Below are 26,702 nucleotides of genomic sequence, written 5' to 3' on the forward strand. Positions count from 1 at the left end.
GATCTTGGAAGCTAAATAGGGTTGGTATTTGCATGGGAGACCACCAAGGAAGACTTTGCAGAGGCAGGCAATGGCAAACCACCTTACCTCCTCACTTGCCTTGAAAGACCCTTGCTGAAGTCGCCATAAGTGGGCTGCAACTTGACAGCACTTTTACACACAAACAAGGAGGCGTGCTCAGAAGAGTGACTCCCATAGAAACATATGGAGGGGGTTACTCCTTACCACACTAAAAGTAAATCTTTGAAAGAATGAAGTGTGCCTCCAGTTGAGGAGAGGAAAATCTGTCTTAACTATCAGAATAAATAGTGGGAAAGGATTAGTTTTTCCCCTCAGGAAGTCAAGACAGAAGGTTTTAAGTCTTAAGCATTTTGAAGAAAGAGAAGAGTAGGATTTCGTCTTTTTGGTAGAAGGTACATAAGTTGCCTATTGGTTAAGGTTGCCAGTTCCAGGGTGGGCAATTCCTGGAGATTTGGGGACAGAATCTGGGGAGGGCAGAGCTTGAGGAGAGTAATGAGCTCAGCAGGGTATAATGCCATAGAGTCCACCCTCCAAAGCAGCCATTTCCTCCAGCTGAACTGATCTCTGTAGTCTGGAGATGAGTTGTAATTTCAGAAGAACCCCAGGCAACACCTGGAGGTTGGCAGCAGTGCTATGACTTCTGATGATTTAAGGTCATTACTAAAAAATCTCATTTTAGGAAGGTTAGGGATGCTAAATGAGCAAAGCAAAGGTTAGGAATGCTAGAAGGTTAAGAGTGCTAAAACTACAAAGAAAGACAAGCATAACGATTGCTGCTCCTCTAGAGCTACCCTTGTTGGCTGCTGCCACTCTGAGAGATGGAAGGGGGATCTTTTTGTTGGTGGTGTTGTGTGCTCTTCCCCATGCTCCTGCCCCCAAACCTCCTGCCAGTCACAAGGCATGGGCCGGCAACCCTGGGCTTCTCATTTTGAGCACATGAAGCTACCTTATAATAGCTGTTGGTCCCTGTATCTCAGTAGTATCTCCTCTGACTGGTACAATCTCTCTAGGGTCTCATGCACATCCAGGCCTTCCCTAACACCTCCTGCCTATGATCTTTTAACTAGAGGGGCCTAGGATTGAATGTATGGTCTTCTGTTTTCAAAGCCTGTGCTTTACGAATGAACAACAGGCCGTTCCCAATTATTCACATTACTATTTGTAGATGTGGGTATTTAGGTTTCAGGGACTAACAAAAAAGAAGCACCATTTATTGTAAACTGATAAGCTACAACAACAACAACAAAAAATAATATAAACTAGCATGAAACCATTTTTGAAGCCAGCTATGAAAGAAGGAACTACTTTTGTTTTATTCAGCTTGGCGCCTTTTGTTTTGCCAACAGTTCACTTCCAGTAATGTACTTTTTACTGGTAGAGAAACAAGCAGGATTCCAGCTAGCTATTGTCAAGTTCTCTTCAAGATGGAAGATTCAATAAATTCCAGTGGACTGCAGAAGCAGTTGAGGAGACTTTGCCAGCAACGTACAAAAAGAGGCTCCTGAGTGACCAGCTGAAGCCTTTTTGAGATTCTGCGATTTATAGCACACCAAATGCTTAAAGAAGTTTTTTCCATAGGGTTTGGGATTTTTTGCATGTTTGAGTCATCATTATTGTGACATGTGTGTGCATGGTTTGATGGATCAAGTGGGGACTCTTTGTGAAATAAACTTATATTCTGAATTTATGTTCTGTTTCCATTAACCAGAGTCAGTGTGAAAGCCACTACAGCCCATAATATACTTAAAAATGGGTGTGAGCTTTTTCTTTGTATGGTGTATTGGCAATATGATTTGTTGAGCCCAGCTCTTTAAAATGCATCTGCTTAACGGTTCCTGTGAGAGGTGTTTGTAAACAAATGGTTTTCTTATGGTATATCTTTGCCTTTTTTTTTTTTTTTTGGGTCAGTATATCTTGGACAAATTCACTCCAGAATTCCTGTTTACAATGGGGAAAGCATTCATTGCTTTATACAATAGATTTGCAGAAAGGATTCACATACTAATCTTAGTAATAATATCTACATATTAACAAAATTTAGCAATTCTGTGGTGCTTTAAAGTGTTCCAAGCATTTCACGTACATTAACAATCCTTAATGCTAACACAGATCACTATTTTGATTTCCACATGGGATATTGCCTGAGAGGCTTGCTTAAGGCCACACAGTGAGTTCCTGCCAGAGAACAAAAATTGAACTGTGAACTCCCTCATTCACACATTTGAGCCAGCATGCTGTGCTAGCATACAACTGGAAAACCCCTTCTCTCACATGTGACATTTTTAATGTTTGTATCACAGAGACTCCTGAAGTCCCTTTAGTATGAATTATACCATTGCACAAGGACTACAGATTGGGTTAGGGTTGTCTTTACCCTCAGGAAGTCATGAGAGGAGATCATTTTGAAGAAAGATGAGAAGAGTTGGATTTGGGCTTCTGGTAGAAGTTAAGATGGCTATTACTTAAGGTTGCCAACTCTGGATAGAAAATTCCAGGAGTTTGGGGAGCAGTGCTTAGGAGGGGAAGAGTTTGGGCGGGGTAGGAAGCTCAGCTGGGATGTCATAGCATAGAGTTCACCCTCCAGATTTGCCTTAGTCTTCAGGGAAACTGATCCCTGTAGTTGTCAGATTCAGGTTCGCCTTCTATTATGTTGCACCTGTAGTATTACCAACCTGCTTCAATGTAACCTGCATCCCATTCCCTTCCCCCCTCGCTTCCCCAGATAATGCAGATGTATCCAGCCATATGCTTATTGCTCACCCTTGCAGACATTCCTTGGGGGAGGGAGAGGAGATGTGGAAGGGAGCAAGTCTGTGTGAATGTCTGTAGTTTAGGGAGGCAACACATGTAATCGTTTTCCCAAGCAGCACCTCGGGAGCTTCTCATGAGAAGTGTCCTTGAAGATGATAAGGTTTTGAATGGCTAGTTGAACCATTGTATCTGTCTGGGTTCTTAGGATTGCTTATACTTGTGACTGAGTGACATATGACTGGAATGTGGGTTTTGGTTATACACTGGGTCCCTGCTTTCCTCCCTCATTCCTGACAAAGAGTTCACCTTTACAGAATCTCAAATCTCTTCAATAAACTTTCGAGAAAGCCTGTGTGAGAGAGTGAGTTGACTGAAAGCTTTACAGATTGTTAGGAATCCCCATTTCTCCTACCCGACACCCCACGATCAATATGGGGAATGGAGAGGGAGATGGCGAAGCAGGGACCAGTACCAGGTCCGAACCTGAGTTGCCTAGTCCTGACCCCCAGAAGAAGAAAGGGAAGTCTACCGGGGTGCCCCCGATCACTGGGATGATCTGGCCTGGTTGGGGGGTACTCCTGGTCTCCGCAGTGCTAAAGGGCGCTCCAAACGGGAACAACGGAGGGCATCCTGTATATTCCAGGATGACCCGGAGCTGGGACAGATGAGAGAAGATTGGGAAGACAAGGCAGCTGCGGAGAGGAGCCAGTCCAGCCTATGCTTGGATCTGAAGGAGCTGAAGGATGGTTTCCAATATCTGGTAAAGAACCTCCCCAAGCTGGTGAAGGAGCTGATGGAAAAGGACATCACCAACACCTTAGAGGAGGAAGGTGAAAAGAAGGAGGAAGCTGAACCCCTTCCCCGGCCTGCCGCACATAAGCCCAGCATGGAGCGAGAGCGACCTTGAGATGCGCTGGAAGCTACCTACGATGGGAGCCTGGCCAAGCTGGCCTTCTTCGTGATTCAGGTGTGCGTGAGTGGGGCCATACATTCACTTCAGTCATACAGCAGGTGGACTTTGCCAGTTCCCACTTGCGTGACCGAGCCGCTGACTGGTTTGTCGGCCTTTACAACGTAGCAGCCCCGGAACTGAGGGATGTTGATGCCTTCATGCAAGCCCTCCACCATCAGTTTGAAGATCCCCTGGAGTTGGAGAAGGCAAGGACCCACTTGAGGGGCATTCGGCCAGGCACCCAGTCAGTGCAAGAATACTTGGCCACGGCCGCAAAACTGCTGGGGTGGCCTAAGGAGGTGCTCATCGAATTCTACAGAGCTGGCCTCAGCACTGTCATCCTGGAGAAGGCACTGGCGCAAGACAACCCCCTAACCCTAGCAGGACAGATCCAGGTGGCACGTGAAGCTGAAAATCGCCATAACCTGGTAAAATTGTATCACCAGAAGACCCCTGGCCGAGAGGCAGCCACGACTTGAGGGTTGCGAGGCAGAGGTTATTCCTCCCTGGGAGATCAGGAACAGTGCCTGAAGAAAGGGCTCTGCCTCCGGTGCGGAAAACCGGGCCACTTTGCCACTGACTGTTCCTGAATCACATTCAACGACCCCAGCAGGTGGGAAGCCAAGAGAGAGGAGCCAAGGGAGAAGAAAGGGAAGCCATCGGGAAGGAGGTTGAATTCTCCCCATGCTCTGCAGGTTGCTTAGTTCTTATCATCAGATACACCCTCTTCCAGCGATGGTGACGAGTCTCATGTGCAGGGGAAAGGCCAGGACCTGCTGTGAAGGGCACCAACCAGCAGGTCCCTGATTACCCAGCATGTGAATCAGTGAGAAATGGCACTTCTTTATTTTTCATGACTGTAACTTTATTAAACCTCCAAGCCAAAACTCATATCTGAGGGAGGACATTAATTGACTCAGGGTGTTCTCGGGACCTTATCAGCCCCACCTTGGATGTAGGACTGGGGTCCATGGTCCATGAGATGGGGGAACCTGTAGTCTTCACCCAAATGGATGGGACTACAATGCAATCGTGCAAGTTTCAAACTGTGGAACTACCGATAGGGGTGTCAGGGCACTGGGAGCAAAGGACTTTCATAGTGCACCCTACTGCCCAATTCCCTATGGTCCTGGGTAACCCCTGGCTGGCAGCCCATGACCCCTTTGTCCAATGGAGTAAAGGAACATTGACATCTTTAGACCCCAGGTTCAAAGAGCATCAGTGGAATCCGATTTGGAGGGAGGAGCCCTGCCCGGCCCCAGCATGGGTTTGTCTGGCCCGAGAGGAATTAAACACCATTCCCCCAGAATACAGAGATTTGGGGAGGGTGTTTGAGGAGAGAGAGGCAGATGAATTGCCTCCCCACTGGAAAACTGACTGTGCCCCCCTTTGGAAACTCCTGAATGCCCCTGGTCAGTGATCTTTATGGATTTTATAACAGATTTACCAGAGAGTCAGGGGAAAACTGTTGTCGGGGGGGTGGGGGTGGACCTATTCTCAAGACAAGCGCATTTTGTACCTTGCAAGCAAATTCCAATGGCTAAGCAACTAGCCTCCCTGTTTTTGCAACACATGATCAGGTTACATGGTTTGTCAAAAAAGGTAATCTCCAACTGTGGGGCTCAATTCGTTGCTAAATTCTGGAAAGAGCTCTTAAAATTATTGGGCATCGAACGGGGCCTGAGTAGCATCTACCACCCTGAGACTGACGGGCAGACTGAGTGCACAAATCAGATCCTTGAACAAGTGTTAAGGTGTTATGTGAACTACCAACAAAACAACTGGGTACCCCTTTTGCCATTCACAGAATACAGCTACAATAATACCCTCCACAGTTCCATCAGCATGAGCCCTTTTAAAGAGGTACACAGATATGAAGGGGGGGCCCTTCCCATGGTGGACCTTGCTGAACCTATCAAGTGCGATGCCCAACTATGGTGGTCAAATGTAACTAAGAACTGGGATGTATTGCAAAAGTCTTTAGAGAAAGCCAAAGCGGATTATAAACATTATGCTGATGGGAAACAGAGCCCCAAATGGGACTTGACTCCAGGAGATTCTGTCTATGTATCTACCAAGCACTTAAGGGGGCTGTAACCATGAAAGAAACTAGGTTGGAGGCCCTTTTAAGATGGTCCGGGTGATTAACAAGGTCATTGTAGAACTCGATCTCCCCAAAACATTACATCATTTGCATCCTGTGTTTCATTTCAGCTTATTAAAGAAAGATCCGAGACCCTCTCCCTGTGCACTGCATCCTCCAGCTCCACATCCTCTTCTGATAGATGGAGAACTCCACCATGTTCTGGAGGAGATCCTTGACTCCCGCCTGAAGCAAGGCCAATTGTACTACCCAGTAAAACTGAGAGACTTTGGACCTGAGGAGAATGAGTGGGTGAAAGCTGAGCATGTCAACGCATCCAAGCTGGTGCACAGGTTCCATTGTCCTCATCCTGATAAACTTGGTGGGCGGTGAGTTTTGGGGGGGCAGTACGTCAGACTCGGGTTCGCCTTCTATTATGTTACACCTGTAGTATTACCAACCTGCTTCAATGTAACCCGCATCCCATTCCCTTCCCCCCTCGCTTCCCCAGCTAATGCAGATGTATCCAGCCATATGCTTATCACTCACCCTCACTGACATTCCTGGGGGGAGGGAGAGGAGATGTGGGAGGGAGTGAGTGAGTCTGTGTGAATGTCTATAGTTTAGGGAGGCAACACATGTAACCGTTTTCCCAAGCAGCACCTCAGGAGCTGCTCATGAGAAGTGTCCTTGAAGATGATAAGGCTTTGAATGGCTGGATGAACCATTGTATCTGTCTGGGTTCTTAGGATTGCTTATACTTGACGTATGAGTGGAATGTGGGTTTTGGATATACACTGGGTCCCCGCTTTCCCCCCTCATTCCTGACAAAGAGTTCACCTTTACAGTATCTCAAATCTCTTCAATAAACTTTCTCTCAAGAAAGCCAGTGAGAGAGAATGAGTTGACTGAAAGCCAAATGTGATTCTAGGATATCCCCAGGCACCAGCTTGGTTGGCAATCCTAGATTAGATCCAATTACTCCCAGTGTTTTATGTCTTTTTTCTGGTGGACAAGACTTACAGTGCAATCCTAAATAGAGTTACACCCTTCTAAGCCCATTGATTTTGTATAACTCCAGGATTAGACTGTTGCTGGAAGGGAGCCATTGATTCCAGTCTATAAGAATTTAATTGCTGTATCAGATCAAGACTGATCTAGTCCAGCAATCTATTCCCACCAACTGCCAACTGTCTCTGAGCACTCAGAAGCTGAACATGACGTTCATGGCCATCCCTTGTTGATTATTCTCAGCATCTGGTGTCCAGAGGTGGCCTACACTGGTACACTGAGGTCCACTTTAGCTACCTTAGCTAATAGCCATGGTCTAATTCTTGTCCTCTTTTTAAAAAGTGCTGTCCATAGCTGTAGTAACGTCTATAGTTAATTATTTATTGTATGAATCTAAGCAACATTCTTGTTAAACCAACACAGATAAGAGATAACAGGATCATGTTACTTGCATACAAAAGAATGGATACGTTTTAAGAACCAAGTGAAGGCAGGAAAACCTCTGGACTTGATATCCTCTTGATTATGTCATTGAAGCATCAGCTCAAAACCAGTGGGGCTAAAATGCATCCCAATTTTACTCCTATTTTCATTGGAATTGTCTCAGTCATTGAGCCAGAAGATTCTATTCTTATTTTAGCAGTTATATTGCTACAAAGCCCTGGCCTGGGTAACTCAGGCTAGCTGGATCTCATCAGATCTTGGAAACTAAGCAGGGTCCAGCCTGGGGTTAGTATTTGGATGGGAAACCACCAAGGAAGTCTAGGGTTAAGATGCAAAGGCAGGCAATGGCCAACTGCCGCTGAAGTCTCTTGTTTTGAAAATCCTATGGGATCACCATAAGAAAAAAGAATTGCTATGAAGTTCCTACTGCAGGTAACTGGAGGATCTTCCACATTATATTTTATACTGCCCCTCTGCTCTGAACCTAGATATACATTCCTCATTGCTATTTCTCCCCCCCCCCAATTTAAACTGGAGCCCTGGTGCATAAAAATAATTTATGTATTATCTGACATTGACCCCTATGTAACTCACATGGTTTCTCGTTATGCATTGGCAGCTAAGAAAATTTGGAGCAAAGCTGTGTTGGGCACTAAATTGCTCAAACTCACAGTAGTTAGTTTGTTACATGGGAAGGAAGCACAAACATTACTGATCTTTTACTATAAGTTTTTTTTGTTTGGGGTTCTGCTTGATACTTGTATTTTTAAATTCTATGGTATTTGTATCCCCCCCCCATTAATTTTGGTTAGATCTTCTATAAAAATTGCAGTGGCCTTTAGCTGTCATTAAATGAAGGAGTACTTTCTTATCTAGGACCTGGAGCTCCTACTAGTTTACAGTGTTGGTGGTTTCCGTACATCTATGAGAATACCACATTAGAGTCTTCTTGAATTTCAGTATGATCCTGCACACAGACTTCAGTTTGGCTTGCTTCTGATCTTCATAAATCCAATTAGGGTCTGGTGAGAAGAATTTGTTCTTCTGAATGCTTCTGAAACATAATGGAAGTGTTCATATGAAGAGAAATGATAGATTTATTAAAGCTTCATAATATCGTATTATTAAGTTTCCTGTACAAGAAGCTTAAAATGGAATGTGGAGCAAAAGGAAGCAAATGACATTGCTTATGGATCCTTTCCAGATACTCTTGAGTTTGATTGCCCAAATGACTTATGCATTCGGATTCGTGTCCCAGAAAAACAAACACTTTAACACTTCAGTCAACAGCAACATGCTGATTATTAAATGCAGTTATTAAATCCAGTCATAGTGGGGGGCTTTACCCAACTCTGGGACCATCTGCCTAGACTCCTCCCTAGTTAGGATCTTACAGGACTTTATAGAGACTAGAATATACATGTATTCGGTATAGGAATACCACTCAGCACCCCCACGCCCAACTGCTGTTCCATGCAGCATGAAGAGCAAAATGGGGGGAGCAGCATTATACCAATTCAACAATGTCACTTCTGGTATGTAGACTTTGTGAGGGTTCAATAATGACACAACACACAGAGAGATTTCTTGAAGCTGATCAGGCTCTGTCTCTCTGTACCAAAACTGTTTTCTGACAGTTTCACTGCAGCGTTTTATTAGACTCAAGCAGCCTCAGTGAAATTCGTTACAATAGAGCAAAAGACTTTGTAAGCTAAAAAGAACAGTGTATTTCACAGAATGTTCTTTTCTCATAGCTCAAGTTATCTTGCTTAAATGTTGCAGATCTTGTGCTCTCAGTAATCCATTGTGCTCTTAATAATATAATAGGCTCATACAGACTCAGCAAAGATTGTGCCCTGCTTGCAAATCTCCCGTTGCCAATTTCCCTGTGAGAACAGAAGCCTCTCTGGGCGTGCCTCGCAGAGATTTTCCTATTCCCACACTGGTACTTATTGAAAGTGATGTCATTTAATTGGCATGGTGCTGTAGGATTCAGCCCAAAATATGGCTAAACAACAGATTTTTGTGTGGATCCTAGAGCATTGCACTGGTGCAAAGACATCACTTCCAGTTCGTGCTGAACGTGATGTCATGGCTTCACTATAATACCAGTCAGGCAGTTTCCCACCCCCTGCAATCCTCCACCGGATACCAGTGATGGACTGATGACCCTAATCCAGCAGACTGTACCAGGGCTCTTTGTGGTATGAGTTAAGCCCAAACAACAAAGGTTCATTAGGTAAAGGGTTTATTTTGAGCCTGATGCTCAACAATTTATTAGGATATATTAATAGGTCAAACAATTTATTAGGATATATTAATAGGTCAAACATATGCCACATTACAAACTGTTATACATCCTTCTTCTCCTAATTCCACACCCCTTTTGACTTCCCACAGTGCTCCAACCTCCAGTCCAAATCTTAATTTTTTTTCCTTTCTCCCTTACTTGTTACTCAATTTCTACAGGTAACACATCTTTCAACTATTGTTCTTATACATTTACACTTCTTCTAATATCATTCTTTTTTCAATAGTTATCAAAGCAAAGTAAGTTGTTCTTTACATCCCAATATTTCTCTAAATATTCTTTAAAGTCTTTCCAATCTGCAAAAAATTCTTCTGCCTCCAGATTTTTAAGTTTTCTTGTCATTTTGTCCATTTCAACCATAAAGAGTTCGGGAGTTCTTTCCTGCTTCCAGCATTGAGCATATGTCATTCTAGCAGTTGTAATCATATACCACATCAAAGTTCTTTTCGCAATATTAACTTCTTCCATTTTAAGACCCAAAAGGAATATTTCAGGTTCTTTCTTAAATTTGCATTTCACAATTTTTTCCATCTCCGAATGGACCGCCGTCCAAAAGTTTTTTGCTTTATCACAAGTCCACTACTGATGCTGGGAAAGATTGAAGGTCAAAGAAGATGGGGACGGCAAAGGATGAGATGGTTAGACAGTGTCATAGATGCAACGAACATGAAATTGAGCCAACTTCAGAGGACGGCGGAAAACAGGAGGGCCTGGCGAGAGCTGGTCCATGGGGTCGCAAAGAGTCAGACTCGACTGTGCGACTGAACAACAACAACATATATATATATATACTGAATATTTCACAGCCATCTACTTATTCTATTTCTATAACATTTTCCTGGTAGCCTGAGAACATTTGTATAAAAACCTTATCACCTGAGCCTGCTAACTGCCACCCTCTTTCACCTCCCATCCCAATTGCCATTTTTTAACTGTCATCCTGCCCTGTAAGAAGAAGAAGAGATTGGATTTATACCCTGCCCTTCACTACCTGAAGGAGTCTGAGTGTCTTACAATCCCTTTCCATTCCCCTCCCCACAACAGACCCCCTGTGTGGTAGGTGGGGCTGAGAGACCTCTCTTGAGAACTGCCCTTGAGAGCTCTGAAAGAATTTGTGACTGACCCAAGGTCACACCAGCAGCTGCATGTTGAGAAGTGAAGAATCAAACCCAGTTCTCCCAGATTAGAGTCCATGCTCTTAACCACTACACCAAACTGGCTCTTTATAAACCTTAAATCTTGTTACCCCTTGTACCTATGTATAATTTTGTATTCCACTTCTGTTGATAGCATCCCCCGTGTAAGCAAGTGTGTTTACCTTTAGTATTGCATGAAGGACATATGAACTGCTGGTTTAGTTCTGACAGACTCCCAGTATATGTCCTGGTACTCAGTCATTTCCAGGTATATTGGTTCTTTATCAGAAGACGATACAACCAAGTTCGATAAATATAAACCAGCAGGATCAAAACATTTAACTTCTGGTTTAACAAAATCTTCATTGTAAATCCCAGGTGGATCTGGTCTGTGGCTTATTTGTGCTCCTGGACATTTTCTCTCTGTTCGTGGATCTGAGTCTTTGGCTTGCTTTCTGCTCCTTTTGTCCTGTGAAGAGTTTTAAGTAGCCAAGCATGTACCTGGCAAATATTCTTATGGCTTCTTTCCAGCACTTTTCTGGAGACAAAAAGCGGCTGAGAATCAAGACATATGGCTTCCATTGCAGTCCTATTCATGTTTACTCAGAAGCGAGTCTTTTTGAGTTCAGTGAGACTTACTCCCTAATAAATGTGTTAGGATTTCTGCATTAATTTGCAAATGCAAATGGAACAGCTTTTGCCACTAAAGCACCAGTGTACACCAGCTTTGAGTTAGATGGCCTTTTAGAGTAATGGCCGTGACATCAAATGATACCAAATCAACAAAATGATTGCCAGCCTGAACAATGAATGATATGTCAATGGTAGAAACATTGAACATAGCATTGACATTCTTTCAAGGTCCATCCCTGTATTCATTAAGGAAATTGATGCAATCTAGACAAATTTAGGCTGCGATCATGTGCACAATTAGACTTGAAATAAGTGCGAATGCCGGGTGGATTTAAAGGGTGTGATCAGACAACATCTGGGAAGTGCCCGGCAGCCATCGGCAACCTGTTCTGCTCTGCCACAGAAGTGGAGTTAAAAGACACGGGGGGGGGGGGAGACCGGTCGGTAACAGGGTGGGAGGTTGGGATGGGCCACGGACGGAGTTTCCCATGTCTGATCGCTCCAGCGCACTCTCATGGAGGGTCTGATCAAGCCATCCTGACTCCGTGCCATTGTTCTTTCCCCCCTTCACAGTATGCACTTCATCACAAACTCCATAGGGAGCCCTCGGCGTGGAGGTATGATTCATCAATCCCTCGTTTAAGCACATGGGGAAAAAAGAAGGCACAACACACACACCCCACTCACCCGCAGTTGTGTCTGATCACACACTGACGGACTGCACCCACAGCTTCAAAGGGAGGTGTGATTGTGCAACTGCGGGTCAAATTCCTCAGAAAGAAATAGCCTCCCACCCATTTTTTCTGGCATGTGTGACCACAACCTTAGAGGCCCTTCAAATGTTACTGTTGTGGGATGGATACAGCTACATGTGATTGTATGAGAAGGGAAAAAATGGGCAGTGAGAACTATGTTTTTCTGCAGTTGAGCCAGGTGCACATAAAAATAAATAGACAAAGAAGTGAATACAGTCTTTATTTCATTGCTCTTCCTCTTTCCTATTCTCTGTCATTTTGCCTGACTCCCTGTTAGAAAAGTTTGGGTGTATATGCTTGTGAGGAGAAGATGCTGCTACTTATGGGGCACTGGGAAATATGGCTTATGATTAACACTGGGACAGATGCCACATTTGGCACTGTCCCATGCTACAAAGGGGGCAGTTGTCCTTCCCATATAATTGTCCACCACTTGCTTGATGAGTGAAGCCAATCGCATGGCTTCTTTTTGACTGTCACCCTTATGGACAGCAGGGACCCATCTGATTGGCTCTATATTTGTGGTTCCAGTTTTGATACCCCAGTCTTGTGACCTGAAGCCAGGAAGAAGCAGCCCCCATACCACTGCAGTAAACCTAACAACTCCATTGAAATCAACCGTGCCCTAACTAAATCAAGGGGAGGGGACTTGTGGGTTTCAGTGGTATGATTCATTTCAGTGGGTTTCAGTGGTATGAGTCATTTTCTTTGGATTGTGTCTGTGTATGTTACAGTTCAGTAAATGCTGAATGTCTTTGACTGTCATTTATTATATCTGAAATGTTGTCCAGGTTGCAGCTTGATTAATGTAATGAGTTACAGTGGGATGTGTGCAAAAAAAAAATGTATAGAGCTTGCTGGGTTTTGTTTGGTTTCTTTATTCCCTTTTTGTTTCTTCTCATTACACAGATTTTGCAGTCCACATAGATTTCTCCACCCTAAATATATGTTCTCATGATATGTCATTGGAATGTATATAATCTTCTGTCCTGTTCCTAATTACAGTGGTGAGAGCTCTGTAAGGACAGAAGGAAGTCAGAGTTGAAAGTGTGTGGAAGAGGTTTTATACTTTGAAACCACACAAAACTCCACAAAACAATCCAGTTTGTTTTAGAAAGACAATCATGACAAGATCTCCACAGTTCACAGTTTGCCAAATGCAGAGGACAGCCTACCAGGGCCTTTCTAAACCTTCTTTTTTTTACTGTGAGCCCTTGACCAAGAAAATCAAGGGTAAGGGTATGTCAAATGTGGTCAGTGTGATGTGCCCCCACACTTTGGGCTTGGCTCATAAAGGGTATGCCCTGATCTAGCTATGTTTATCCATTGCTACTTCTACCTTTTCACAACTAATGACTACAACTTTAAGTTTGACAGTGAAGAAACTGAAATTGTTCAAGATTTTCTATTCCTTGGCTCTACCAAAAGGGAGACTACAACCAAGAAATCAGAAGGATTTGATGTTTAACTTTGGCCCCGGTCATACGGGCAGGAAAATGCGGGAGGGGAGCGTGGCTGTTTGCCCCCGAGGAAAATAACGCGCGGTTGCGTGATCAGACGTCCCTTCAAGGTCCCGTGGAGGTCCTGTGGTTAGGAGGCAGGTGCCGATCACACGATGATCCTGCAGCGCGGCAAAGAAGCGGTACGGCGCAATCACACCAGCAATCGCTAGGTGCCGCTTCCGTGGCAAACGGGATGGATTTTTTTTAAACTGAAGTTTGTGCATATGCATGACTGAGCAATCGTATCTGCACATCCGAAGGCGGGTGGTGAGCTTACCGGAGAGGGCAACAGATGCTTCCAGACTCCAACAGAGCTCCGAGGCATAGCCAATAGAGGGGGAGGTGGGCCCCCTTGCCATAGCCACTCTAACCGCCTGCGCGACAGTGGCCATAGCGACCCTCCAGAGGCGGCAAGCCTGGCTGTAGTGGGAGGGGGCCTCTTTGTGTGCATGTGCCATTGGGCGCTTGTGCGCATTCTGTAGAGACTTGGGGGGAAAAACCTGTTCACGACGGGACATGGGCGGGCGCCGGAAATGCAGCAGACTCTGATTCCTTTGCGTAACCTGCTGACAATTTTTAAAAATGAATACAGATTTTGTTGATTATCATTATGAAGACTTTGAAATGTTACATGTTGCATTAAAGCTAGATTCCCCCCCTCAAAAATTACTGCATTTGTACAGAAAAAAACTACCAACATATTTGTTAAATTTAAATACTTCAAATACATCTCACTCTTTTTTAACATTTACAATACAATTTTTTTAAACTTTTTAAAAATTATTGTTTAATTTTCACATACATAAAACAATAACAGAAACTATAAACAGTGTAACAAAGTATACATTAGACAGTCTTACGACTACTCAAACTTGTACAACTAATGCAATATCTATAAAGAGAGAATCTTTCTTTATATATAATTGAGTAGCAAGATGGCACTTTCTGAACATCCCACATGCTCCTAAATCAGTTGGCTCCATGATGTGTCACTCAGAAGCTGTCTCTATCCACTGGCTGCGTTGCCTGAGTCCCGCTGACAGTGCGCTCCATCAGCTATTGGCCCGTCAGCCACCACTCAAGAGTACTCACATGCCATTAGCCGGGTGCTGGGTCTGCTCATCTTCCCTGCCCACTCCAGCCACTGCTCCCTGTCAGAATACGCTCTCTCTCTTGAGGAAGACACTTTGCCTGCTTGGCTCCTCTGTGGGACTAAGTTTTCCCTCAGTGGCTGTTGGTGGGCAACCAAGCTTGGTTCTGTCAGTAAAAAGACAAAGGAACTACCCCCCAACTCTCCAGGTATTTTCCTACTCGTAGCTGGAAACCCTAATTTCCCCTCAGTGCCTCTTGATAGGCAACCAAGCTTGGTCCTGTCAGTAAAGGGCCCTTTCCACATCTATTTTGGCCTTTGGGAGAAAACTCATTGTGGCCAGTCCTGATTAGGGTTGCCAGCTCCAGGTAGGGAAATTCCTGGAGATTTTATGGGAGAGTTTATGATATCTGGTGATCTTCAGGCTCCACCTGGAGGTTGGCTACCCTAGGTGTAGCAGTCAGCACTTCAGAGCAGGGTCTCCTAGACCCATGTTCTTGCTGTGGAAGTTGAATGGGTGATTTTGGACCAGTCACAGACTTTCAGCCTAACCTACCTCACAGGGTTGTTGTGCAAGTCAAAAGGGGGAGAAGAGAGTGATGTAAGCTGCTTTGGTCCTCATTGCAGAGAAAATTTTTACTTTTCCTCCTGGGGAACCATCGTTGTCAATCTCCAGGTGAGGGCTGGAGATCACTCAGAATTACAACTGCTCTCTAGATGGGAGAGATCAGTTCTCCTGGAGAAAATGGTGGACTCTGTGTCCTTATACTCTCCTGAGATGGCCTTCCTTTGACAGCCAATGTGATGTAGCAGTCAGGGCTTCAGAGCACGGTAGAGGCTGCAGGCGTGTGTGGGAAGACGGAAAGCTGAGGAGTGAGGGGGAAATAAAGGTAGGTTGATGATTGGCTGGGAAGGAGATATGGTTGCCAACTCCAGGTGGGAAAATCCTAGAGACATGAGGGATGGAGCCTGGAGAGTGTGGGGCTTGGGGAGGGGTGGGACCTCAGACAGGTAGAATGCCATAGACTCCACCCTCCAAACCAGCCATTTCCTCCTGGGTAACCATTTTTGCCAATCTCCAGGTGAAGGGTGGAGATCACTCAAAATTACAACTCCTCTTCAGGTAGAAGAGATCAGTTCCTTTGGAGAAAATGGTGGACTGTGTCATTATACCCTGCTGAGGTCGCCACAGTAAAATGACGCTGAGTGCCCAAGGATGGGGCACTCTCCCAGAGCTTCTTTCTAGAGCTTGTTGTATTTATTTCCACAACAAGCCTTATTCTTAGTGACATCATAAGCCAATAGGAGTACCATACCTATAATATAATGTACATATTATAGTAAGTATAAAGATTTTGAGCATTTGGGAATTTCCTCAAGCTATGACAAAAATATCTAGTATAATAAACCACACTTCTGCAAAGTTATGTGGTGGGTTTAATTCATACTGACTAATCTGATATGTAATTTTTTACATTACATAAATCTCCCATATCCTCCAATACCATAATGCGAGTGTAGGTGGATCCGGACACTTCCATGTTAAAGCTATGACTGATTTTCCTGCCACCAAAAGGATAGAGATAAGTTTCTTCCTGATCTGCAGCACTGAGACTTCTGACGAGTAATTCAAAAATATTAGTGCAGGGGGACAGGGCACCTCATAGCCAGTTATTACTGCTATTTGATGTAATACTTCCTTCCAAAAGTGCTGAATTTTCTCACATTGCCACCAACAGCGCGCATAGGATCCCACCTGCCCACATTTCTTCCAACACGGTGGTGAATAGGACTTATAGATACATGACATTTTTAGTGGAGTTAGATACCAGTGAGTCAGGATCTTGAAGCTTTGGATTCTCACAATCAGTATTTGTGAGGAGAAAGGCTTCAGAGCACAAGACTGGGGTATCAAAACTGGAACCACAATGAAACTCTTTTTTGTTTTATCTGTGACCTTCTCCGCACCTCAGTGTTGCTGCTGTTTCCCGATGAGTTGAATCTCCAGCTGAAGCTCTGACTTTGTGGCACCCCTTCCGCAAAAGGGCATTTATTTCAGGGATTTTTTTCTTGAATTTGGATCTGACCCTCCCCATGCATTCCACACTACCCTTGAAAGGGGGCTGTGCGGCTGCATCATCATGTACTTCATCAGCAACGGAACCTCTTTTTTGTGTGTGCATGTGCAGTAACATTATAACATCATAACGTTGTCTAAAAAGGACTGGATGTATTGTGGGGAACAGCATGGTTGCTGCCATTTCAAAGGTCCCCCGCTTCTCCTTAGTTGCTAACTAAGAAAATGGCTGCTGATCATTGAACTGGATACACCAAGTCGTAACACTGTGTTCAGTCATTATGAAGTACACTAAATGTGTCCTCATATACTTCCTCAGCAACAGAACCTCCTTTTTTTGCATATGTAGTGATGTTATAAAATCATAACATTGTAAAAAAAACCACACACAAACACACCCCAGGAGCTATAGTGGAAGAGAAGGGGGCTGGCAATCATCAAATTGGATACACCAATTCATAACACTATTATTCAATAATTATGAAGCATGCGAAATGTGTTGTCATGTACTTTGTCAGTGACAGATTCTCCTTTTTTTGCATATGCAGTGATGTTATAATACTGTAACATTATAAAAAAACACACTGGGAGCTATAGGGGAAGAGATGGGGGCTGGTGATTGTTGAACATCTGAAAAACATGCACCTAGAATCATTCTACTAGTAGCAGTGAATACATCGGCAAAAGAAAGGAAACATGAAACAAATATTTTATTAGAGCAATGTACAAACTGTTTAAAGCTTTTCTCTGAAAACATTTCATTACAAACCACTATGATTATTAAAAGCCCACTATATTTAAGAAACAAGCATTCCCACGAGCCAGCAAAATAAACTGATGTCAGTTAATTACTAGTTGCATAACTTGGGATGAATCACGGCTGGCTGTTTTCTCTTGAGTTTCCCATTGGTTCTTATAACTGGATATTCAAGATTGGACAATGCACGTTATTTGTGGGAAAAGATAATTCCATATCATCGTGCAAGCTTACCACAATGATTGTTATTTCAAGGCACCATTTAGATAAAGAATCATGTAATAAATATTCATGCACCAAATGTTGTGAAATATAGAAGTCATATAAATGATGAGGACGAGGTTGTATGGAGTCATGTTGGTTTACAGAAAAATCCAAAAGACTAAAAATTATGTAATATCTTTTATTTGTACCAACCAAAATATCACAAAACAGCACGTGCAAGCTAAGTGGTCCAGAACGTTTCATTAGAATGGAGGAAGCTCCATGCATTCATTAAAAGGTAGATCCCCCCCCCCCCACTCCCAGAAGACATCAAAATACATGTCTGGGGTCAGATCTCCTGCCCCTGTACTTACCTCCAAGGAAGAGAAGGAAATTGGATGTATACCCTGCTCTTCAGTTGGAGTCTCAGAGCCGCTTACAATCTCCTTTCCCTTCCCCTCCCCACAACAGTCACCCTGTGAGGTCGGTGGAGCTGAAAGAGCTCTCTCAAGAACTGCCCTTGAGAGAACAGCTCTGAAAGAACTATGACTGACCCAAGGTCACCCAGCTGGCTGCATGTGAAGGAGTGGGGAATCAAACCTGGTTCTCCCAGAGTCTACACAAGCAGGGCTTTGTACAAGTATCTAACAGTGCCATCCCAAGCAGGTCTAGTAATTGGGGCTTATCCCTAGGAAAGCGTCTTGCAGGCAGCTGCTCATTGGGCCTAGGACCTACCACTCCCATAGGCCCATTGCCCAGGATAGAGTGAGTGAGGCTAGAGTTGTCTCACCCCCAGGCTGTCCTCTAAAAGGTGTACCTAGAGAGAACCAGGAGGAAGGGCCAGACCTCCCTAAGGCAACTAGAGAGACGTAGGGTTGCCAGGTCCCCTTGCAGTCATGGCAGGGGGATTTGGGGGACATTCCAGGAATGGGCAGGACATCGTTGGGTGATGCCCCAGAAATGATGTCATTGCATCAGCAATGTGTACATGACGCTCTGGTTTCCTTTTAAGGGATTTCATCACTGAAATAAGCTATATTCATATATTTGGTGATTTTGAAAATATCAATTTGCAACAGACTGCTTCTATGTGATGGGAAAGGAAGCATATGCCCAAGTTGTTGTTAGCCGTTCAGTTGTGTTTGACTTTTGGCGATTCTATGGGCCAGCTCTGTCCACATTTCCCGATCTTGTACTATTTCTTTGAGTTGTTCCATGTTCAGGCTGGTGTCAGCTTTTATGGTGTCTAGCCACCATGTTCTTTGGTGGCCAGGTTTCCTTTTGCCACTAACCAATCCCAGCATAATTGGTTTTTCTAGTGAGTTCTTCTGCAATGACATGGCTGAAATAAGTCAGTTGCAGTTTTGTGGTTTTCCCTTCCAATGGCATGTCTGGTTTTATGTGCTCTAATACCTGCTTGTTTGTCACCTTTGCTGTCCAAGGAATGTGCAGAAGCCTTCTCCAGCACCACTGCTCAAACGAGTTGATTTTCCTCCTGTCTTGCTCCTTCATGGTCCAACTTTCACAGTCATAGGTTGCTATGGGGAACGCAATAGCACAGACTAATCTGTAGTTGATTGCTAGGCTTATGTCCTTGCTCCTCCATATTCGATTCATGATCATCATTGCTGTGCGACCCAGCATGATTCGACATTTCATTTCTGGACTGCACTTGCCATTTTGATTGATATGTGATCCTTAGAAAGAGAATTCTTCCTCACATTCAATCTCTTCATCGTCAACTGTTATTCTGGTGTTTCTCATCTCAGTGGTCATGAACTTGGTCTTGTGATGTTTAGGAAGAGGCCAAACTTCTCACTTTCTTCTTTGATTTTCTTGATCAGGTATTCCAAATTGGCCCACAAGGAAAGAGCCCAAAACAGAAATCCAGTGGCATGCAAAGATACTAGGTGAGCAGTTAGAACATAGAACGGCAGCAGTTTAGTATAGCAGGCCAGTAATATGACTGGAAATTATTTCAACAAAGATAAAGTTGTGAAATGTAGTGAATTATCTGGAGTGCAGAACCAAATGTTTGACTCAGAATTTTTTTAATACTGCTTCTTCAGAAACCTGCCCAAGGTGGCTTACAAAATAAAAACAATAAGAACAAGATATTAAAAGATATTAATTAAAATCAAGCATTAAAACTCAGCCCAGCATAAAAACATAGAAAATAAAAATAGACCACTGAAAGTTTAAAATAAGTTTCCAGACTTACTGTGTTAAAAGATAAACTTCGTAATTAAGCGTGGGTGAACTGAAACATTTTGGCCTGATGCCTAAAAGAAAGCAACGTAGGTGCCAGACAAACCTCAAGAGGAAAGGAATTCTGTTTGGTGAATGCCAGTATGGTGTAGTGGTTAGGAGCGCAGACTCTAATATCTGAAAAATGGGTTTGATTCCCCACTCTTCCACATGTGGCTGCTGGCGTGACCTTGGGTCAGTCACAAGTTCTCTCAGAGCTGTTCTCTCAAGAGCAGCTCTCGAAAGAGCTCTCTCAGCCCCACCTACCTCACAGGGTGTCTATTGTGGGGAGGGGAAGGGAGGCCCGCTTGCGGGGAGGGCGGGCTATACATTTGAATAAATAAATAAATAAAGGAGATTGTAAACTGCTCTGAGACTCCAAGTGAAGGGTGGGTTATAAATCCAATCTCCTCTTCTTCTGAGATGGCAATACTGAAATACTGCTACCTCCCACTTCTAGAGGCAGGGGTACAGGGGCTTGTGAGGCAGATCTTAACTGGCAGGCTGGATGATATGGGAGGAGGCGGTCCTTCCAGTACCCTGGCCCAAAGCCCGTTAGGGCTTTAAAGGTAAGAACTGTACCCAGAAAGAAATGGGCAGCAAGTGCTGGTCTTCTAGCACAGTGTGATGTGAACCCTGTATCCTGGCCCTAACATTAGCCTAGCTGCTGCCTTTTGGATGAGCTGAAATTTCTAGACCATTTACAAAAGCAGCCCCACATAAAGTCTGTTACAGTAATCTGACCTTGACATAATCAGAACCTGGATCATCACTGGGGCCAGGCCATAATTTTTAAGGCCATAACTGGTATATCACACAAAGCTGATGAAAGGCACTATGTGCCATCAAGGAGATTTGGGCCTCCAACTGTTGGTCAGGATCCAGCAGTACCCCCAGGCTATAAAGTTGTTCCTTCAGTGGGAGTTCAAGTCCCTCCAGGGAGTGCAACCCCCTCAAGCCTGAAGCAGCTTTGTCACTGACCAGCAACACTTCAGTCTTGTTTAGGTTGAGCTTCACTTTATGGGACATCATCCATGACATGATCACCTCCTGGCACCTGTTCAGGACTTCCACACATTCATCTGTTAAGGGGAAATAGAGCTGGGTGTCATCTGCATGTCCATGGAACCTTCTTCCAGATCCCCTGATGATCTCTCCCATCAGTCTCAACTAGCCATAAGAACTCTGCTGAGTGATTCAGACATCCCTGCTTTTAGGAATTGCCAGCATGAATGTGTCTAAATATGAATGCCATCTAGCTACTCCATTGCTTTCGAAGAGGTGTGTTTTCGGGCGCACAATTCATGGATTTTTATCAACTAGCACAAGAGTTTCCATATCCAACCACTAGCTTCTACAAGTTTTTGCATAAATAGCTGTCCACAATTTTTTCGTCTGATGGAATTGGCTAGAAGGATTCAGAAAATTGTCTCCACCACCAGTGGAGACACCACAATATGTGAATTAGAAATTGAACCTATTGAACTACTGCAGAATTAACTGTTGAAAATCATTTGAGTACTTAACAGTAATTTGTGTTAAAATCAAAAGTTTTACTCTGGAGTAAGTAGCTTCTGAAACGTAGCAACATTGTCAGGACTCCAAAGTGTTGGGTCCATAATATGACTCTTAATCTGTATTTTGATTTTCGTTGGAATTTGGTCATCGTTTTTTTGCATGTTCTTGTTTCAAGATCAGTTTTGAGAATAGTTACAGATTGTATAAAACTTTTGTAAAGAGCATCCCCTTTATTTCAAAATTACCTTCAAGGCTTGCTGCAAGAGGTAGGTATGTCATGATGAAACTTTCCATTGGTCTACTTGGAAAGGGTACAAACCACATGCTTTAAACATCTGGTTCTTAAGAGCAGGAGAAAATGGTGGAAACCTTGTTTGATTTGTCAATTCAAGTTTTTTAGATGGCTAGGAGACAAGGATTGCATAACATCTGTGGAATTTTGAAAGACTGTTGGCTTATCTACTGCTTATGTGAAATACAGTAAACCTCTGTTAGCACATCAAAACAGTAGGGAAAATATCCAGCATCTCAGACATTCCCTTCTGCTGAATGAAGAGGCAAGAATAATATGTGACTATAATATCACTTTATTATAGAAGACTCAGGCAAGAATATCACAAAAGTAGTCTATAGTTTACTCCTTGACAAATAAATATCCAGCTAGACATTAGCTTTCTTAAGTCTCACCTGATATTCACGAACACATTTACAAAATGCAGTAGAGGCTGAGACATACCGATAGTGAGATCCAACCTGATAAAAAGTTATTCCGTTCACAACGTTCTAGTACTTGTGAAGTTTCATTGAAGTGTGTGAGCATATATACTATAATATGTAAATTGGAGTAGGGACAGAAAAGACTCAGTATTCTTGTACCAAACTTTTGCTGCTCTGTTTACCCCCCCCACACACACACACACAGAGAAATAAGCCTTTAAGCAACTCCCAGTGGGTTTATAGAAGGTACAAATAATCTAGCAGATTCTTTTTAAAGGAAATATATTCCATCTTGCCCAGTTACTAATCATCTCTGTTCCTTCAGGGAGATTTTATTCTCAGTGTAGTTGAGCCAAAGGTGTCGAGGCTAATCGTCATCAGGGTAGGAACAGCTGCAGCTTGCCATCCAAAGTGGCAGTGGTGAGCTATAATTCAAAACAGAAAGCATATGATTGGCATAGAATTCTTTGCATTAAATTATGCCTGGTGAAAAATACAACTAATGTATTGGATCTTTCTGAATAATGTTAAAGATGGCTTCAATTTACATATGGTGGCATAACGGGCCTGCTCTGGCCTGCAGGCCCTATTCTGCCCTGCCCTCCTAGGTATTTCCCAACACCCGGTGAAGCTTTTCTTTCTCTTTCTCCAGTAACTCACCATCACCACCTGATCTTTGTAAGGAAAGGTCAGGACTCCCAGTTCTGAGGCCTTGTCTCTGTGTCTCCTGCTGCCCAGTGCCTGGTCAACATGAGGACAGGTTACTGCCTTGGGCGCCCCTGGAAGAATAACCACTTGCCAACTGCCTGCCTTCCCCCTGGCACTCCATTTAATATAGCGTGTTTGAGACGGTAGAGGTCTATGTGTTACAGAGAAGCACTCCCAGCATCAAAAGGTATAAAGTATTAATTAAAAAGAAAATGTTTACAAGCATACTTTTAGCACAGCACCAGACTGAGCAAGGGATTCCAAAAGAAATAGGTAAAATGCAAATATTCTATCCCTCTCTATATACATGCCCCATCAGATGTTACAATATAGACTGGCCCCTTTAGCTTAGGTAGTTACAAATCCCTACAAAGTTTCCACTATATTGAAGTTCCCTCCAGATATTTAGGCCAGCACATGGACAAACATGACTGCCTTCCTAGAGGACAGATCTGTGTGATCTCAGGGTCTCAGCACCCAAAGAAGGAGAACTTCCTCCTGGCTACCAGGCAGGTTTTTTTTTAATAATCTCTTCCCCCTGATACTGGTCAGGCCAAGTTAAGAAAGCTTTTTCTGGAGAATTCCAGGATTTCCTTCCTGGAGATTATCCCTGGAGCCTCTCTAGTCTAAAGTCCTCCAAACCTCTGTTTCCTGCTTGGAGAAGCTTGACCCACCTATTATCTCTCCTGCTAAATCTATTAGCATTTGTATGAAGGTGCGCTGAGGTACATCCGGAAAGCCATTGAACTTACTTCTTCCTTCCTAGCCTGTTCTCTGTCCAAATAAAAAACTTTTAATACACAAAGTGGAGGTCTTGCTCCTTTCAAACCTCCCAGGAAAAAGAATGCATTTCTTCACACATACAATACAACATATTCGTTTGCTCAAAAATCTATTTTATTCAGATTTTCTTTAGAAGTTTGAATTATCAATACAAGGATAAATGGCCATTTCGGTGGATCATGGAGAAGTTAATATAATACACAGCATTATATCTAATTTTGTATTGTATGTAATTTTAAAACGTATGAGATGAGATCCTAGCATCCTAAATTGGAACTACCATCAATACATCTAATTCTCAACATAGCCAAATCTGTGGATAAATTTATTTATTTATACCCTGCCTTTTCTTGTGATTTAAGGTGGTAAAGATTGGAGCCAAAGACAACACAGATCTTTCTACAAACCTGAAAATGGTGTCAGGTTTGCAAAAAACTTTGAAATGTAGGGGTAATTAACCCCCAAATGATAGAAGTAATGCCTGTCATTTTAAGAAAGGAACACCTTGTTAATGGCCCTTGTGACAATTGCTAGGCAACTACAACAGTACTGCCAGCCTTCAAGCCCTGGTCTTGGTCAGTAAAAGGCAGTATTAACTGTGCTTGCAAAGTGCACAAGTTGCTCATAAGGTTCAAAATGAATTTGAATTTTGTGAATAATAAGCATGATTCCTAAAGCAAATCTGTTAAATAACCAGCTGAGAGAGATAACTGAAGCACAGTGCAGGGCTTGGTGGAAATTGTACTGCTGGATTTTACCCACTTCAGACTGCCTATGGGAAGCTGCGTGCTTGAATGCTCTGCAATGTAACAAAACTTCTGCATGTACAAAATTAGAATGTTAGACAGAAGACTTCTAGACCAGTGTTACTTATGAAATATTAGATTTGTACAAGCAGGGAATTGTTTATATAAACAATGCTCCCTCTAAGCCATGGAGTCTGGTAGCAAAAACTACTTTGTGGGCTACTGGCATTAAAGTTGTGAGCAGGTGATTTGGCTACTGCATAAATTAGTTTGCTCTGGAGCCATCCTTCCTGAGATAAGACAAAAATGTGTGAGCCAGAGGCTAAAAAACTGAGCTAGCTCACACTAACTCAGCTTAGAGGGAACACTGGACAGCAGTCAAACATGCACTGCACACACCACTGCACACGCCTTCTATAATGGTACAGTATGTTAACAGAGACATCATATGGTCATGGTGACCGTATAGCTTGGCAAAAAGACAAAGCAGAGTCTGTTTTACTGGCTGCTGATTAGGGATGCAGTGCTCGGCTAGTCTTACACATAGTAAGGAAAGGGAAGAACGAGGAGTAGGCCTTTATCTGCTGGTTTACCTAACACACCAGTTCCACCACAGCCACCCAGCAACACTAAACCAGATAATGCAAAAACATGTGGAGACTCGCTGTTGTTGGAGGTGGTGTTAGAAGTGGGACTAGTGTGCTACATGGGTGGAGAGGTGAGGCATAAATTCTCCCATTTCCCACCAAATATAGGACTGGAGTACAGTCTAGAGCAGCCCTTAGGCATGCTGCATTACTGCAGAGGGACCCATCAATTACAAAAGGGCACAACAAATGCACAGGAGCTATCTGGACATTAAATCCACATTATTGGCACTTAGAATCAGGCCCTAAAATCCATGATTTGAAAGACGAGGGGGGGGTGGGAATCAAAAACAGACAAAGATTTTTAAAAAGCAGAAAACCTTATATATTACTTTAAGACGTTTGTCTGACTCATGGTGTCCTGTATTAATAAACTGCTGTTCCGAAAAATTAACAATCACTCCTCAACCTTTTTTTTTACCATTATCTAAACATAATATTGTTTTATAGAATTTGAGACTGAAGGCACTATTAACCGGATAGCTTACATTTCAGACAGTGGTGGGGTTCGTTTATGCAGCATAATAAATTCATGGGGGGAAATCCCATAGTTTGCATCTGCCTTCCAAACAGAGCTGTTTTCCAGATTTACATTCCATCGCTGACATATATGACAAGTCAGTGGCAGAGAATTTAGCCCCAGACTGTGATAGACCTCGAAAGAATTAGTGATCAAAACTCCCTAGTGAAGCCATATTTTGCAACCCACATATAAAAATAATGCACATTGTTTGCATCCATTTCCAGACATCAGCAACAATAAAAATATTCTTCCATCTGTGTATATACCCCACTTCTTCATAAAGGGACATAAACTAGGACAAAAGTGCAACATGGTTTACCAAAATTAACTTTCCTCCAGCTGTAGGGTTGTAAGGCTCAGTGGAGAACGGGGGCCTTCTTGCATGGCTATCAGATCTGATAGAGATATATTGTTCCATTTAAGACCATTAGTTATTCCTCTGTCACACTGATATCCTGTCTTTTCTTCAAGGAGCCCCGGGAGTGTACACAGTCTCCCTCCATCCCTTTCTTTCCACAATAACCCTGTGAAAGTTTTGCTAAGCGTTCTAACAGTCCTGGCCACACTGACTGTCCCACATAAGCATTAGCACTTTATAACAGATGGCCGCCACATTCTAATTTTAATAAGTTGTATTTATTGTATTGTTTTGTATTGTTTTAGATGTGACAATCGGTATTAATTGTATACTGGTTTTAACCATTGTAAGCCGCCCTGAGCCGCCTCGGCGGGAGGGCGGGGTAAAGTAAAATAAATAAATAACTAAATAAATAAATAAATAAGAGACAGTGACTAGACCAAGGTTAGTGAGTTTCATGATTCAGCAGGGATCTGAACCCCAAACTCCCCAAGTCCAGGGGTCGTTTCGTAGAAAAAGAGCTAGGGGAACTAATTAGCATAACTCATTAGCATATGCCACACACCCTGACATCACCGGAAGTGTGTCATAAGGCCACACCCCCTGTCATCACCAGAAGTGTGTCATAAGGCCACACCCACCACTCAGTTAGTCTTAGTCTTAAAGGTTAGTCTTAAAGGTGCTATTTGTTAGTCTTAAAGGTGCTATTTGAACTCTTGGACTATTTT

General features: G+C 43.3%; 1 protein-coding gene across 1 annotated transcript in view; it reads right to left on the minus strand.

Annotated features, from left to right (window-relative positions):
- Window positions 1-22,449: 22,449 nt before the first annotated feature.
- The window catches only part of WDR27 (WD repeat domain 27), a 147,300-nt gene continuing 143,047 nt past the window's right edge, over window positions 22,450-26,702 (minus strand). The window contains exon 25 of the mRNA XM_015415401.1: window positions 22,450-22,634. Within this exon, the coding sequence (XP_015270887.1) occupies window positions 22,587-22,634 (48 nt within the window). The 3' untranslated portion in view covers window positions 22,450-22,586. The remainder of the gene's footprint in view (window positions 22,635-26,702) is intronic.

The sequence above is a fragment of the Gekko japonicus genome, unplaced genomic scaffold, assembly GCF_001447785.1.
Source record: "Gekko japonicus isolate JY-2015 unplaced genomic scaffold, Gekko_japonicus_V1.1 scaffold1194, whole genome shotgun sequence".
NCBI classification, from domain to species: Eukaryota; Metazoa; Chordata; class Lepidosauria; order Squamata; family Gekkonidae; genus Gekko; species Gekko japonicus.